General features: G+C 37.5%; 1 protein-coding gene across 1 annotated transcript in view; it reads left to right on the plus strand.

The window, feature by feature from the left end:
• The window catches only part of METAP2 (methionyl aminopeptidase 2), a gene marked incomplete at its 5' end in the record, with an annotated part of 17,571 nt that extends 4,508 nt beyond the window's left edge, over positions 1 to 13,063 (plus strand). Inside the window, 9 exons of the mRNA XM_009708457.1 lie at positions 274 to 339; positions 685 to 787; positions 5,386 to 5,547; positions 7,248 to 7,429; positions 7,514 to 7,608; positions 7,697 to 7,793; positions 8,307 to 8,410; positions 10,901 to 11,016; positions 12,269 to 13,063. Of these exons, the coding sequence (XP_009706759.1) occupies positions 274 to 339; positions 685 to 787; positions 5,386 to 5,547; positions 7,248 to 7,429; positions 7,514 to 7,608; positions 7,697 to 7,793; positions 8,307 to 8,410; positions 10,901 to 11,016; positions 12,269 to 12,521 (1,178 nt within the window). The remainder of the gene's footprint in view (positions 1 to 273; positions 340 to 684; positions 788 to 5,385; positions 5,548 to 7,247; positions 7,430 to 7,513; positions 7,609 to 7,696; positions 7,794 to 8,306; positions 8,411 to 10,900; positions 11,017 to 12,268) is intronic.
• Between the last annotated feature and the right edge of the window lie 642 nt (positions 13,064 to 13,705).

Below are 13,705 nucleotides of genomic sequence, written 5' to 3' on the forward strand. Positions count from 1 at the left end.
GGTTTTTTTGTTTTTTCTTTCCCCCCCCCTCTCTCTGTTTGGTGAGAAGTTTGAGTCATCAACTTCAGAAAATATTTTCTTAGATCTATGTTTGGTATGGGGACTGAAAATGCTAATGGCTTGGTGGCAGCTTCTAGCTGTCTCCTTTTAATCCATTAAATTCTGCCATGGAAGAAGTGTTTCCAAATAGTCTAGATGGTTTTGTGTCTCATTCAAAATTCTTTGGTTCTTTAATGTTACTTTATGTTCACCTGAGCACTTTCTTTCTTGTAGATGGAGAGGGTGAAGGAGATGGAGCAACAGGGAAAAAGAAGAAGAAGAAGAAAAAGAAGAAAGGACGTAGGTATCAAGCACAAAAACAAAGGTAGACTGCATGAATATTTGGTATAAGCATGTGTAAGTGCTGTCCTTGTCAGTTGAAACAAATTTTGGGGGGCAGTTTGGGTTTGTAGGCTAAATCTGGCTGAGTTTTCTTCTTTCTGGTATCCCTGAATGCCACCTTGAGCATTGGCCAAATAAAATCAGATGAGGGCATTGTGATGAGATTTTTTTTTTTTGGTAGAAGCCCAGATTCTAGTAAGGAGATCTTACTGAAGTTATACCGTTTAACTTTTATGGTTGAAATAAGATACTTAGTATTTCCAGTGCACCATATGCAAAACTTTCTTATATTATACTCAACAGCTAAGGTCCAGACAGATCCACCTTCTATTCCAATATGTGATCTATTTCCCAGCAACATATTCCCAAAGGGAGAAGAATGTGAATACCCACCAACACAAGATGGGTGAGTGTTTTAAGCTTAAAAAATAAATGCTGTCATCTGGCTGTGCTGAATTGCAAAACTGTTAATGTACAACTAAATGGAAAAAGTGAGTTGTAATGTGCTTTTTTTCCTTTCTCCTTTTTTTTTTTTTAACTGGATCATCTAAGAACTTAATGACTAGAAGTCTTCAGAAAAAAAATTTCCCTACTCTTAGTGAAGGTGTAGCCTGTATGAGCAGAGTTGCAATGAGGCCCAGGGGACCAACAGGATTTCAGTAGACAGTTTGTAATAAAACTATAGTCTGAATTAGCTCTGAGCGAAGGTTTAAAATTTAGGGAGATGAGACACTGTTATGCAGCAGTTCTGGGGACATCTAGATGTCAACTTCTTGTTATTTTTATTTATTTTTTGGTGGAGACATGTTGATCTCACAATATGAGACAGTTTAGTTTAAAAACCTAAGTGGTATATTCTGTGCTTTGCTTCTCTTTGTTTGTATGAATATATAGTTATTATAACCCGATTTGGTTTTTATAATTCATTGTGATGTGGGAATAATGTGCAATTTTACTAAACAAGCAACAGCTGCTAGTGGTTTACTGGAATAGAGATCTGCATCCTTATGTGTTCATAGGGTACTACTGTTTCCTTATGCTTTGTTAGGAACTGGGATATATCAGCTTGACTGAGTTACTGAGTTTCATGATTTTTTCCTACGAGGTCTTGTTTTACTTGGGGCGGAGGTGGGGCACAGGGGAGCATGGTGTGGAATTAGCTTGAATTGCATGAAAAACTGAATGCGAAGACCAATTATTACTGAAATCTTCCCAGGAAAGTTTTAATCAAAACTCTGAAAAAATAGTTTAAACCAAAGGGAGAGGGGAAGTAGATAAATATTTATATTTCTGAAAGCACTGTTTAGTTTTCAATTAATTCAATTCTGAAGAAGACAAAAGTACTTTGAAACATTTATTCGTTGTTTAAAGTCAATGCCTGTTTCTCCGAGTGTAAGCAACATAGTTGTCTAGTACATCCTAGAAGTTGTGCTCAGATATTCACAGATAATATGGTTTAATTTTATGTGATCAAAATTTAATTTTGAGGAAGCCTTTTCTTCTTTTAATGACTTCAATTTGATCACAAGGTGTGCTTATATTTATTTACAAATGACTGCCTTGTTTGTATGCACAACATTAGCATGCTAATGAAGGACTTTCACAGGGTAGCCCTGACAGGCTGATCTGGGAGTGATTCTTTCATGCTTAAGAGTTAAGTATTTGTCTGTATATGTATATGCCACGTTCAGGACACACATGATTTAAGCAATTCAGGAAATTAGATTATTAACATCTTAAGTGTGTTCATAGTTTATTAACAAGTAACACACTATTTTTACACCTCTGTTACGTATCCAGCTATTGAAGATTAAATTTTTTAGTCTGGGTTTGCTAGTATTCATTTGAAAAGTTTAAAAAAACAAACAAACAAAACAAAACCACACACAACAAAAAAAAAACCCGAAACACAAACCACCTTTTCTGGCAGGATTGAAGTGGGGTATCTTTTCTGTACCACGAGTGGAAGAAGAATATACTCTTCTGAGGTACCTGAAATAGTTTCTTTATATCATTTGCTTAACCAAATATATGCTTAGTTTTGTTCCTAATTTAAACATTTAAATCTTATGATGCTACTGTAGCATTTCCTAATATAAGCAGCTACTTAAATTAGTAGCTGACATGAATGCCAAGATATTTCCTATTCTGAATAATAATCATTTCATTTTATGTATTGGTGAGGTGGTTTTGTGCTGCCTCTCTTATTCATGCTGAGGTCAGTAGGGTTTTGTCTTTTATTTTTTTTATTTTTTTTTTTTTAGAGAGTTGCACTTCTGTTCTTAACTCTTGATGTCACGTGCTTTCTAAAGTTACCTCTCATCAACCTAGAATTGTGTATTTTATGTGGGAAGTTGAACTAGAAGTGGGTATCGTTTAGTTTTCGGGGGAAAAAATAGCAGAGAATCAATTCTTATATAGACAGCAGACTAACAGCTTTGATATTTTTATATCTCGAGTATTTAGTTTTGTTTGAAGGCTTGTGTTTTTTGTTGAAGACACCTGAATTTGAAATGATGTGACAGGCAGGGCAGAAAAGCTATAAGCAGTATGTCACAACACACTGGTTTTATTAACGTGGGATTAAGGAATTCTTGTTTCTGCCCCTGTGCTGTTATCCTGGTTCAGATAATCTGGGGGAATTATTTTCTGGAATTCTTATCTAAAATCTAGTTTGCAGCCCAATCCTAAAAAGATTTGTACTAGTGAAAATCCGGGGCTGTGAACTGGAGTGAAAAAATGGCTTCGAGCAAGAGGTGAACTTCTTAAGTGGACATGTGGTAGCCAGCACATGAGGAAACTGCCCTCGGAAAAGCTCATGTACCTGTCGGAGGACTTGATGTTTGGTGTGAGACCTTTATCTGATCCATATGTCTAAGTGCTTAGGCCCAAGCAGGATTTCTTATCTCCTTTCCTGAGCTCCCAGGCAGCAGTGCTGTAGCAAAACACTTTGGGTCAAATGTAGAGGGTATTTGTCCCCTGGTTGCCTTGCCTGGAGTGACTGTATGCTGAAATACAGTAGGACGGAGTGAGGACGGCTCCCTGCCAGTTTGCTGGAGTTTGCATTTCAGTCCATGAGTGATGGCAGAGCAGCTGCCCAGACTCTGTCAGCAGCTCTTGCTACCAGAGCTACTTGTTCCCTGCTGGAATGCAGAGCAGTCTGAAAGGATCCTCGAGTCTCTCTCCCCACTGGTTTTCTGCAGAACACCTTTTCCATCTTCTTGTGCCATGACTACTGTGCTGGCAGTAGCCCAATTTCCAAGTGCAGTAAGGGGGCTCAGGTGTGGCAGCCTGTTGCTTTTTTTTTTTTTTTTTTTTTGTGGAACTTACCAGTATTAGAGCAAATTCTAAGAGCTGCATGTGTGATGCTTGCTATTGGAGCAAGAAAACTGCTCGGAAAAGTAAGCATGGGATTTCTCCTTTGCGTTGTTGTTACTGTATCTGAAAAGGAGCAGGAAGTTCAAGGGAAACAAGCAAAAGGGTCTCAAAATATTTGGATCCTCTGAGAAAAATTTTATGGAGTAGCCTGTTATGCTGCTTTATCTTTTCAACTCTGCTTTAGGATTGCAGGCCTCTTAACACTGTATGAATATGTAGTTGAAAATGCAGCAAAATTGCAGGGTATAGTCTCTTGGCTTACTCGTACCTGGTTTTGGCTGTGAAGGAAACTCTTAAGAGTGGAGCCAAGTTACGTGTCTGTGAAACAGGTGAGTAGCCACACCTTTGGATCTGAAAAAGTAATCATTTAACTCTGCATATTCAGTTGTTTGCTTAGAATCAGTTCACTTACATAAAGGTAAAAGTCAGTTTCTAAATTCAGAAACTTGGGTGTAGTTCAACATCTTTGGTCCATCTTGTCCATCATCCCTTTTCTTTTCTGACGCACCTACCAGGATGTGCAGCTATGTATTGCTTCTAGTAGTATTTGTCCTGCGTTGCATGTACGGAGTTCTTTGAGTTATCGCTAGCGCTTTTTGGGTTTTGTGTCATTACAGGGCTCCACCTCTATTTCTGCCTTGTAGTCAGAAGAGTAGACTCTTTGTTAAGTTCTGACAGTTGCTGGAGTGCTTAAATTACTTTTCTTCTTTTTTTTTTTCCTTTTTTTTTCCTTTTTTTTTTTAATATTCTCCCTGCCCGCCTTGGAACCTTAGTTGTATGTTTTTTTGCATAGTTAAAAAAAAAATACTCAAAACTAATCTTATATTTAGTCTTGTGTTGAAAGTTGTTATTGTATTTTATTCTATGAACCTACCAAAGAGCCACAATGAGTGTTATTCTCTTGGCACAAATATTAATTCACTGTCCAGCAAATTTAGAAAGTAACTTCTTGGCATATGTCATAGTTACTATGCGCTGTGTTAGCTGTTAGTACCTAAATATCCTGGGGGTCGGTGAAATTATTATTGGAACTGCAAGCTCTTAAATTTTGAAGGAGCTTATATTCTCTGTGTCAGTAACAGTTTCTGGGCCAAGTAGCTATGCTACAGTGCTGAGATTCTTCTCTGTACAGTCTGAATGAGTAAGATTGTGCAAAATCCAAACTTTTTGCATAAGGAGAGCATGTTACAGTGATTTGTCCTGCTAAACTCAAGGTAAAATTGCAGGCATCGATGCGAGTATTATACGCTTGTTCTGTCTTTTTGAAAAGTGTTATGCATCCTTTAAGCACCCTGCTCCTCTGGGCTTTTGGGAGGATTGCGGGGTAAGGCTTTTGAAAATATAAAGATAATAATATGGCTCATGGTCTAATTGAGTTTAATTTCTATGTACACATGATTATTTTTTTGCTGCAATGTTACTGTCTTTCACAGGTGCCAGTCTGTGGTGCTGGTAGAGTTTTATAGGCTTCCTTTATTCTGAAAATTTTATAGATCAGAATCTTTTCTGTTGCACAGGGGAACGTAGACCTGACTGGTTAATAAGCACTTAGCAGGCTTTAGACAGAAGTTGTAATGACTGCTGTGATTACAGTAACTTTTGTGACATGCTTTATTTATCTTGAAGGCGAACTGCTGCTTGGAGAACAACTAGTGAAGAAAAGAAAGCACTAGACCAAGCCAGTGAAGAAATCTGGAATGATTTTCGGGAGGCTGCAGAGGCACACAGACAAGTGAGGAAATACGTTATGAGCTGGATAAAACCTGGAATGACAATGATAGAAATCTGGTGAGGACACAGATCTTCTCAAAGACATCTGCTGTAGATTTTTCTTCTTTCTCCAGAGAGGGAGGGATTTAGTCTCAATTTTGTGTTCTTACTTGACTGTGTCACGAGTGTTGGGGGGATATCTGTTTGAAGTACACAACCAGTATCCCCAATTATTTCCTTTAAGTTTCCTCTTACAACATATTCTTAGCTTATGCAGCTTTACAGGGCCTGGGATCGTACTGAATTTCAAACTAAGCCTTCAGTTATGCTCACTTATTTTGAACACGTTTGATTTTAATGTTCTGTGTCCTGGCTGCTTTTGCACATCACTTCTGCAAGCAGTGCTGAGAGAAGCAGCAATAGTGGTAGTAAATACCCTGGCTTTTGCCAGAATTGTCAGTGAAATGCTGTGTGGACGAGCAGTGCAGGTGCAGTCTGAGGCTGGGAGTGGGCAAAGAGGTGTAAAAACAGTAGTCCAGGGCAGGAAGCTTTTTGTCTATATTTAGTCCTCACTGACTGATGTTTCCGGAGAAAACAGCGTTTCTTTTTGTTGTTCTCAGTTGATAATCCATTTGCTCAGTTATTTCTTAAGATAAACATGAGTTTGATTAAGGTAAAGTTTAAAGAAATAATTAGCCTGGACTCTTGACTCTTCCAACTATTCCTTTTTTTTGTCCTTCACTTTACCTAGAGTGAATGCCTACTGTCCAAGTACTGCACTGATCCAGGACAGTTTAGCTTCCAAAATCAGGTGCTTTCAGCCTGGTATGACTGAGGATTGTGCTGACAAGAGTAGGATAGTAAGAAAGCTAATCAGAGCTGATCCGCAAGGTAACCGTGCACGGATAACGGAAAGAAATAATGTACCATCAGGGAAAGTGGAGGAAAGACAGCTGCCTTAATAATCACTAGTCTGTCTGAAACAAATCTGTCATATTGGATTAATACAGTTTGACTGTTACAGCTATAAGCGATAATTTTCTCAAAACGTGACTTTTCTTCCTAAAGTACCTCAGGCTATGGGGACTTGCCTATTAAAATAAGTGCTTTTTTTTTTTTTTCCCCCAGATGACTCTAAGTGAATAGCTTGCTTAAATAAAATCAGAGTATGGTGCACTGGTGTGAGCTGCAGTTGACATGATTCACTGCTGCTATAGGGGTATGCACTGGTGGAGATGTATCTGTAGCTTTCCACTAGCTAACAGCTTGAGAGTAGATGAAAACCAAGAACAAATACTAGGCTCATAAGGCTTTATTTTATCACAGTTATCGCTTAAATTAAAAAAATATAATTATCCTTCTTTAATTAGAATTTTTTTTCCTTTTAAATCCCAGTAATTGAAAAAATTTATTTGATTTGTCTAAACTTTAGTTGTATAACCTCTGCTGCTTAGGAGGAATGGGCTAAATGTAGCTTGTAAAAGATGGGTGTTTTAAATTTAGAGTAAAAACACTAGTGAGGTACTCAATTTTGCCCAAGAAAGGGTAGAAGCAGCAACACCAAGAACTGAAGATTGTTACGTTGTACTTAACGTTTTCCAGCCTAAGGTCTCCTCTGATTCAGCATACAAGTAGTTTATTTATTTAAATTAAAACATTTGCTTGAATATTTTTCTGAGGTTTTGTTCTTGCATTGATTTATTTGAAGTCATCATAAGAAATATTAATGACTGCTGTTATGTTGGTTTTTTTCCTTCTCCCTCCCATCTGCCTTTTAGTGAAAAACTAGAAGACTGCTCACGTAAGCTGATAAAGGAAAATGGTTTAAATGCAGGTCTTGCATTTCCTACTGGGTGCTCTCTGAATAATTGTGCCGCCCACTACACTCCCAACGCTGGAGATCCAACAGTCCTGCAGTACGATGATATTTGCAAAATAGATTTTGGGACGCATATTAGTGGTTAGTTTTCATTTATGAATTAAAACTTTGAGAATATTCTTCAGTGCAAAGACTGTGAAGCTAATTAACTTCTGCTGATTTCAGGTCGTATTATTGACTGTGCTTTTACAGTCACATTCAATCCAAAATATGACAGACTATTACAAGCTGTAAAGGATGCCACAAATACTGGAATAAAGGTATGATCATTATGTAAGTCCTTTACCAAGTCTTTTACTGTAAAACTTTGCACTTATTTTTCCATTTATATTTGCCCTTTATTTACAGTGTGCAGGAATAGATGTACGTCTCTGTGATGTGGGGGAGGCCATACAAGAAGTTATGGAGTCTTATGAGGTTGAAATTGATGGCAAAACATACCAAGGTAAGTTCTTTCCTTTATGTAAGGATAGTTGCTCTTAGTGTATGTATTTGTACAAATACTGATTTATTTGTATCATATTGAAAAGAGCTTTGTACTAGAAGAATGGTATGAATGACTTGCATAAATGTATGTTTCTGGCTGGCTTGCCATTCCTCTGGTGGAATGTTCTGGGCTTATCCTTCCAAGTATTGTATGTTTAACAGGAAAGACGAAGGCTAAACAACTGTTTCAAAATGTACAAATGATTTGATATCTGCTGTTTGGTATTGTTAATATAAACTTTTCTTACTGTTGGAGTTGCTAGTCTTTAATAATGAAGTTTTGATACAGCATACAAAACTAACTTGTGTCTTGGCTGGTGTTTTTGCAAGACGTGTGGATAGCTTTGTGTTTAGTTCCTCTGTGCTATGCTAAGTCACTATTGTACTTGCAGTATGGGCTAACAAATCAAATTGCTTTAAAGGGTTTAACATGTTAGGAAATTGCCTGTAATATTAATGTTTTGTTCAAAAGTGAAACCAATTCGCAATTTGAATGGACACTCGATTGGGCCATACAGGATACATGCCGGAAAAACGGTGCCCATTGTGAAAGGAGGAGAAGCCACAAGAATGGAGGTAAATGGAGTTCTTCACTCTTTTTGCTACGTTTCCCCGGCTGTCACTGCAAGAATAACGTTTCCTGTGCAGTCCCCATGTGTAGTATTTGTGATCCTGGTGGATAAAAGCAGCAGAGGAAAAACTGCTGTACTTTGTAGGGTTCCTGTAAGGGAGTGATCACCCTTGTTCCATCTCAGTGGCTTCTCCGTTTAGCCCTGGAGCGTTCTGGTATCTAGCCCTTTCTGAAAGTGAAGCCTTGGAACCCTGCTATTTAAAAATAAAACCCAAACCAAACAAACCCACCACCACCAACAAAACCCCCTTGAAATCTGAATGGCCTTAGTGATTTTTATGGAAACTCTTGCATATTTATTTCTCAATGTGTATATGCTACTTAAATGCAGTGTTGGAATGTTGTACTTTGGAGCAGGGAAAAGGACAGGAATTCACATTTTGGGGTGAACTTGAGGGACCAGAGTTTTCCTGAAAGGTGTTTTGGACTTGCCAGTCACTCACACTTTCCTGGTTTGTTCACTCTGTAATTAAAAAGACAAAATAACAATCTTCTTGTGCTCAGGTAATTCTTTAGAAATATTTCTGTAGTGTTATAGCTTTGGATGACTTTTTGCACATACAGTTAGATATGATATCTTTCTTGAAAAGCTTCCAGTGCAGTTTTTCATTGCAGATCCAAAATAATTAAGCATATTTCTAGTTAATGTCAGAGGCTAGATGAAAGATGATGTTTAAACAGCATTTTGGAGCAGCGGAAGAGAAATTGCTGTACGTGATGTGGCAAACTACTCATCAAAAAGTCAGTATTAAAGTAGGTAACCTGAGATTTGGCCCCCGTTTTGATGTAAGCTTGTGTTCTAACAAGATAAGAAGGCTTATTTAAAAGATTGGTAATGAGATAAGAAGCTTTTAATTTCATTCTAAGCCTGCTCACTGATCAGCACTGATCCCTAGTAAGCCTATCAGGGTAAATAAGACTTGGAAGAGCTGGATAGAGCCAGGTGTGGTCTGGACAGGATTGTCTTTTGTGGTAGGCTCTCTGATCACCCAAACTTGTATCATAATTGGTGATCACCGTGTTAATGATGTGAGCAAGAAGACAAAGTTTTACCTATCATCTTATCTATAGCAACGTGCAGAGGGATTAAAGAATATTGGAAGAAGAAGGTGGAAAAAGCTTGCGTGCCCTTCTTATTTTAGCTTGGTGAATGATCAGGTCTTGTGTATCACCCATATATCATCCATCATCACTCTATTACTAGTATAAAATTTAAGTGTTCTTTAAGCAAATCTTACTTAAAGATTTCAGAGCTTTGAGATTGTTTTAATTGAATATCCAGACACTGGGGAGAAGACACTTTTTTAATTTCTTGAAGGTTACTTAGGACACAATCCTACATCATTAACGACAGTGAGTTTTGCCAATGAAGAATGTGGAGCATAGCCAAGTGCGTGCTGTACTGTGCTAATTACAGTATCAAACTGCAATCCAGTGAGTTTTTTGTGACCGAGAGAGATACAGCCTTTGACCATCCTTATTCTGAAAAAGTGGGTGTAAAGTGGATTTTTTTCTGGCATTGTGTGTGGGTTTTTGTGGTTTTGTGTTTTGGGGTGTTTTTAAATGAAATCAGTTGAATATTCAGGGGCATCTTTAAGAGTTTTTGACTTGAATTCGAAGCCTGTGTTACTGCTTTTCATATGGTTTCTTTTTTTGGGGTTGTGACTTTTCAAAGTAGCTTAATAAACTGAAAAATCCAGCTCCCACTGCCCGTTAACGTTTGATGCCCTATCTTGTTAAGTCCCTTTCACAGTCCTACTATTAAGGATATGTGAATGCACTTGGCAGAAATGAGTTTATATAATGGCATTTCAGTATGTTCTTGGCTAGAATTTTGATAATGCCCTTGCAGATATAGATCACCTTCATTTCTTGAAGAAATTCATCTTGTGGAGTGGAAATGAGCAGGTTAAGGGTTTATACTAGCAGCTGTTACCAGAAAATTCTGGCAGAAATTGGGCAGAAAGTTCTTCAGTGCAGTAAGTCTCTGTAATCAACATTTTTTGTTGATCAATATTTGCTGTGTCTAAACTGTACATTTCCTAGGACTTCTACCTGAATAGCAAAGGAGAATTACTTCCAGTTAGCAATTGTTTTGCAGGAGAATGTAGTTTCTTAGCTATGTTAGATGTATGCTTTGACGATGTTTTAACTGCAATGACTTTGAGAAATTGTGACTAGAAACGTGCTGATGTTTATGGCTTGAAACAAATAAAATGGTATTAACATAAAATAGCTGATGATTTGGAGATGTCTGTAACTTTACTGTGTGAAATCTCCGTATTGAGTTTTTCTCTACATTGATTGGCGATTGAATCTATTCACATTTAATTACTTGTATTCAGAAGTTCTTAGACTGAGTTCATTCTATCAGAATGGCCTGGTGTCACTTATTTTCATACTGCAACACGTTCCCTTTTTCTCTCTCTCCTTAGGAAGGTGAAGTATATGCTATAGAAACCTTCGGTAGCACAGGAAAAGGTGTTGTTCATGATGATATGGAGTGTTCTCATTATATGAAGAACTTTGATGTTGGACATGTGCCGATAAGGTTGGATTTCTGGTTTGGGGGGTTTTTTTGTTGGTATATTGTATATTTTGCTGGTATATTGTGCTAGAGCTACCACCCTCTTAGGGTTCAAATTTGATACAAGCACTAATCACTAATTAATCACTAATTATTAAGGGTGTCAGAGGAGTCAAAGGGTGGTGTTAGCAATGTTCCCGTTTTGAAATATGCTCTGGTTGTAAATCTGGAACAGTATGGAATTATTCCATAGAATCTGGAAATGGAGAAAATACATTATTATGTCTTCAGAGATCTAGATTGTTTTTTAACAATCTTCCTATCATTGCTATTTTTTTATAATTAATAATACATAGATTATGTTTGTATATTAGTCTATATATTAAATTTATAGATTTTTTATCAACAACTGTATTATGGTTGTGTGCCAGAATCTTCGTCTTAGTGTTGTTCCCAACATATATCAAGCTTTTCATCTCATCTGTCTTGTTTGTATGGATATTTTGTGGGGTTTCAGTTCTTGTTTCAGTGTATTGCTATAAAATGAAATAGATTATTAATTTTCAGTTTTCGCTGGGATTGCCTTTTGGCAAAATACGTGCAACGTATTTTCTGAAGTGAAGGCTATTAGGGTTAGAAACCTAGCAGGCAGACATGCTTTTCTATCTAGTAATATGAAAAAGGCGAGGGGGGGAATTAGCCTAAGTGTTGGAAAGGAACTGCTTATGTTTGGAAATAAGTTTGTTTCTTAGCAGATCTATAAATCTCTAATTTTTATGCTTATATACTGTGTGAATAAACACCTTACTGAGTATTTGACTTCAGAAGTAAAACTTCAGTGTTTCAAACCACCAAGCTTATGCCTAAATTAGTTCAGATTATTAACCACTTTGGATCAGGAAGATTTCTGTTGTTCTTTATAAAATGAGTCGTCCTTTTATTATTTAAGAGAATGATTCCTCTCACTGTGTTTAGTTTTGCTTGCGTAGTTAGATGCAGATGTGTTCACAATCTAATCTCCCCTATCTGAAATGGATAGCCAGGGCATTTGGCTGCGTTTGGATTTGTTTTCATGGGTATCTTTTTGCAGGAGGAAAATGCATTTTCTTTTGTGAACAGAACACCTGACAGATGTAGAAAGACACCCCAAGACTGGGCAGTCTTAAAATACCTTGAAACCTGACCCTTTTCTTAATTGGTGTGGTTTATTTCTGTAGCGAACGCTTGCTGGCAATACCTCTTTCTTCTCAGACGTAGTGTTCTTTTTTTCTTTCAGGCTTCCAAGAGCAAAACACTTGCTAAATGTTATCAATGAAAACTTTGGTACTCTTGCCTTCTGCCGCAGATGGCTAGATCGCCTGGGAGAGAGCAAATACCTAATGGCATTGAAGAACCTGTGCGACTTGGGTATAGTGGATCCGTATCCTCCCTTATGCGACATTAAAGGCTCGTACACAGCACAGTTTGAGCATACTATACTGTTACGCCCAACGTGCAAGGAGGTTGTCAGCAGAGGAGATGACTACTAAACGCAAAGCCACCTCAGCACCTTTATACTCTAGGCTTTGTTGGAACATACTATACCAGAATTAATTTGCAACATATTGTCTGTTTTAACAGTGGACTGATGTAATAACTTTCCGTATTTGGAAAGGAAGGAATTTAATCAAAGGCAAGTCTTCTAATGTAACTAACCAAGGAAAAAGCTTTCAGGCCTTTAGAAATATTTCGAAAGTTACTTATTTTTTTTTCTGTTCAGGGAAATACGTGCTATAAAGCTCAATTTTTAGTTTGGAATGAGTTACACATTTTGTTTTGAACATTTATGATAAAAGATGCTTTTCAAATATTTATATTACCATATTCCTACTTGAATGCTTTGAATGACTACACCTGATTTCTGCACCCAAGTCCTCTATGATATTGCCTTTTAAATTTCCTGGAATCCATTTTGTAAAAAATAAAGACAAATTTTCAGATCTAAAAATATATATACTTTTTAGAAGTCTGGTTATGATTCTGGTCAGGAGTCTGCTGGGAAACTGCTCTATTAAATACTTTACAAACTTGATTTGCCATTTCTTGTCTTGAAAATGGACCTGTCTTACCCTTAATATGAAACTTGGCCTTTCAGTGCTTATTTAAATAGTCTTGTCAGTGCCGGGATACAGGGCGAGAACTCATCGACTCTTTGCAGGACAGAATGTGACCGTTTCAGTGAAGACGCGTGGTGTGATTTGGTTTTGAGCGTGCCAGTCTTCAGTTTAGACTTCAGCTGTATTGGAACATGTCAAAGGCATTTGGTGATCTCGATTGCTGTTATCAGCAACACGCAACTCCGGCCTGAAGTCAACTGTGAATATTAGTGTATATCCCTACGTATTCTTTGCCATCGGCATGCCCTCTTGCACAGGAGTAAAACTTTCCTTCGTGTGATTCCCAGTCTCCAAAAAGTTCACATTCGATCGGATGAGTTGTGGGGACGATGAAAACATTAATTTATTTTGGAGTGTTAAAAGTTCTTCCATACAGGTAAACTAACCTGGAGTATTTGATGTTTTCTTGATGTAAGAGGTCATTATCTATCTTCCTGCTGCAGTGAATCTATCTGTTGAATCTCATTTGTAAAGGTAAATTAAATCCCATGGCTCTTCAGGCCTAGATGCCGTACGTCTTCCAGTGCTGTATATTTACCTCATGACTTGCATATTAA

Source organism: Cariama cristata, unplaced genomic scaffold (assembly GCF_000690535.1).
Source record: "Cariama cristata isolate BGI_N322 unplaced genomic scaffold, ASM69053v1 scaffold21929, whole genome shotgun sequence".
NCBI classification, from domain to species: Eukaryota; Metazoa; Chordata; class Aves; order Cariamiformes; family Cariamidae; genus Cariama; species Cariama cristata.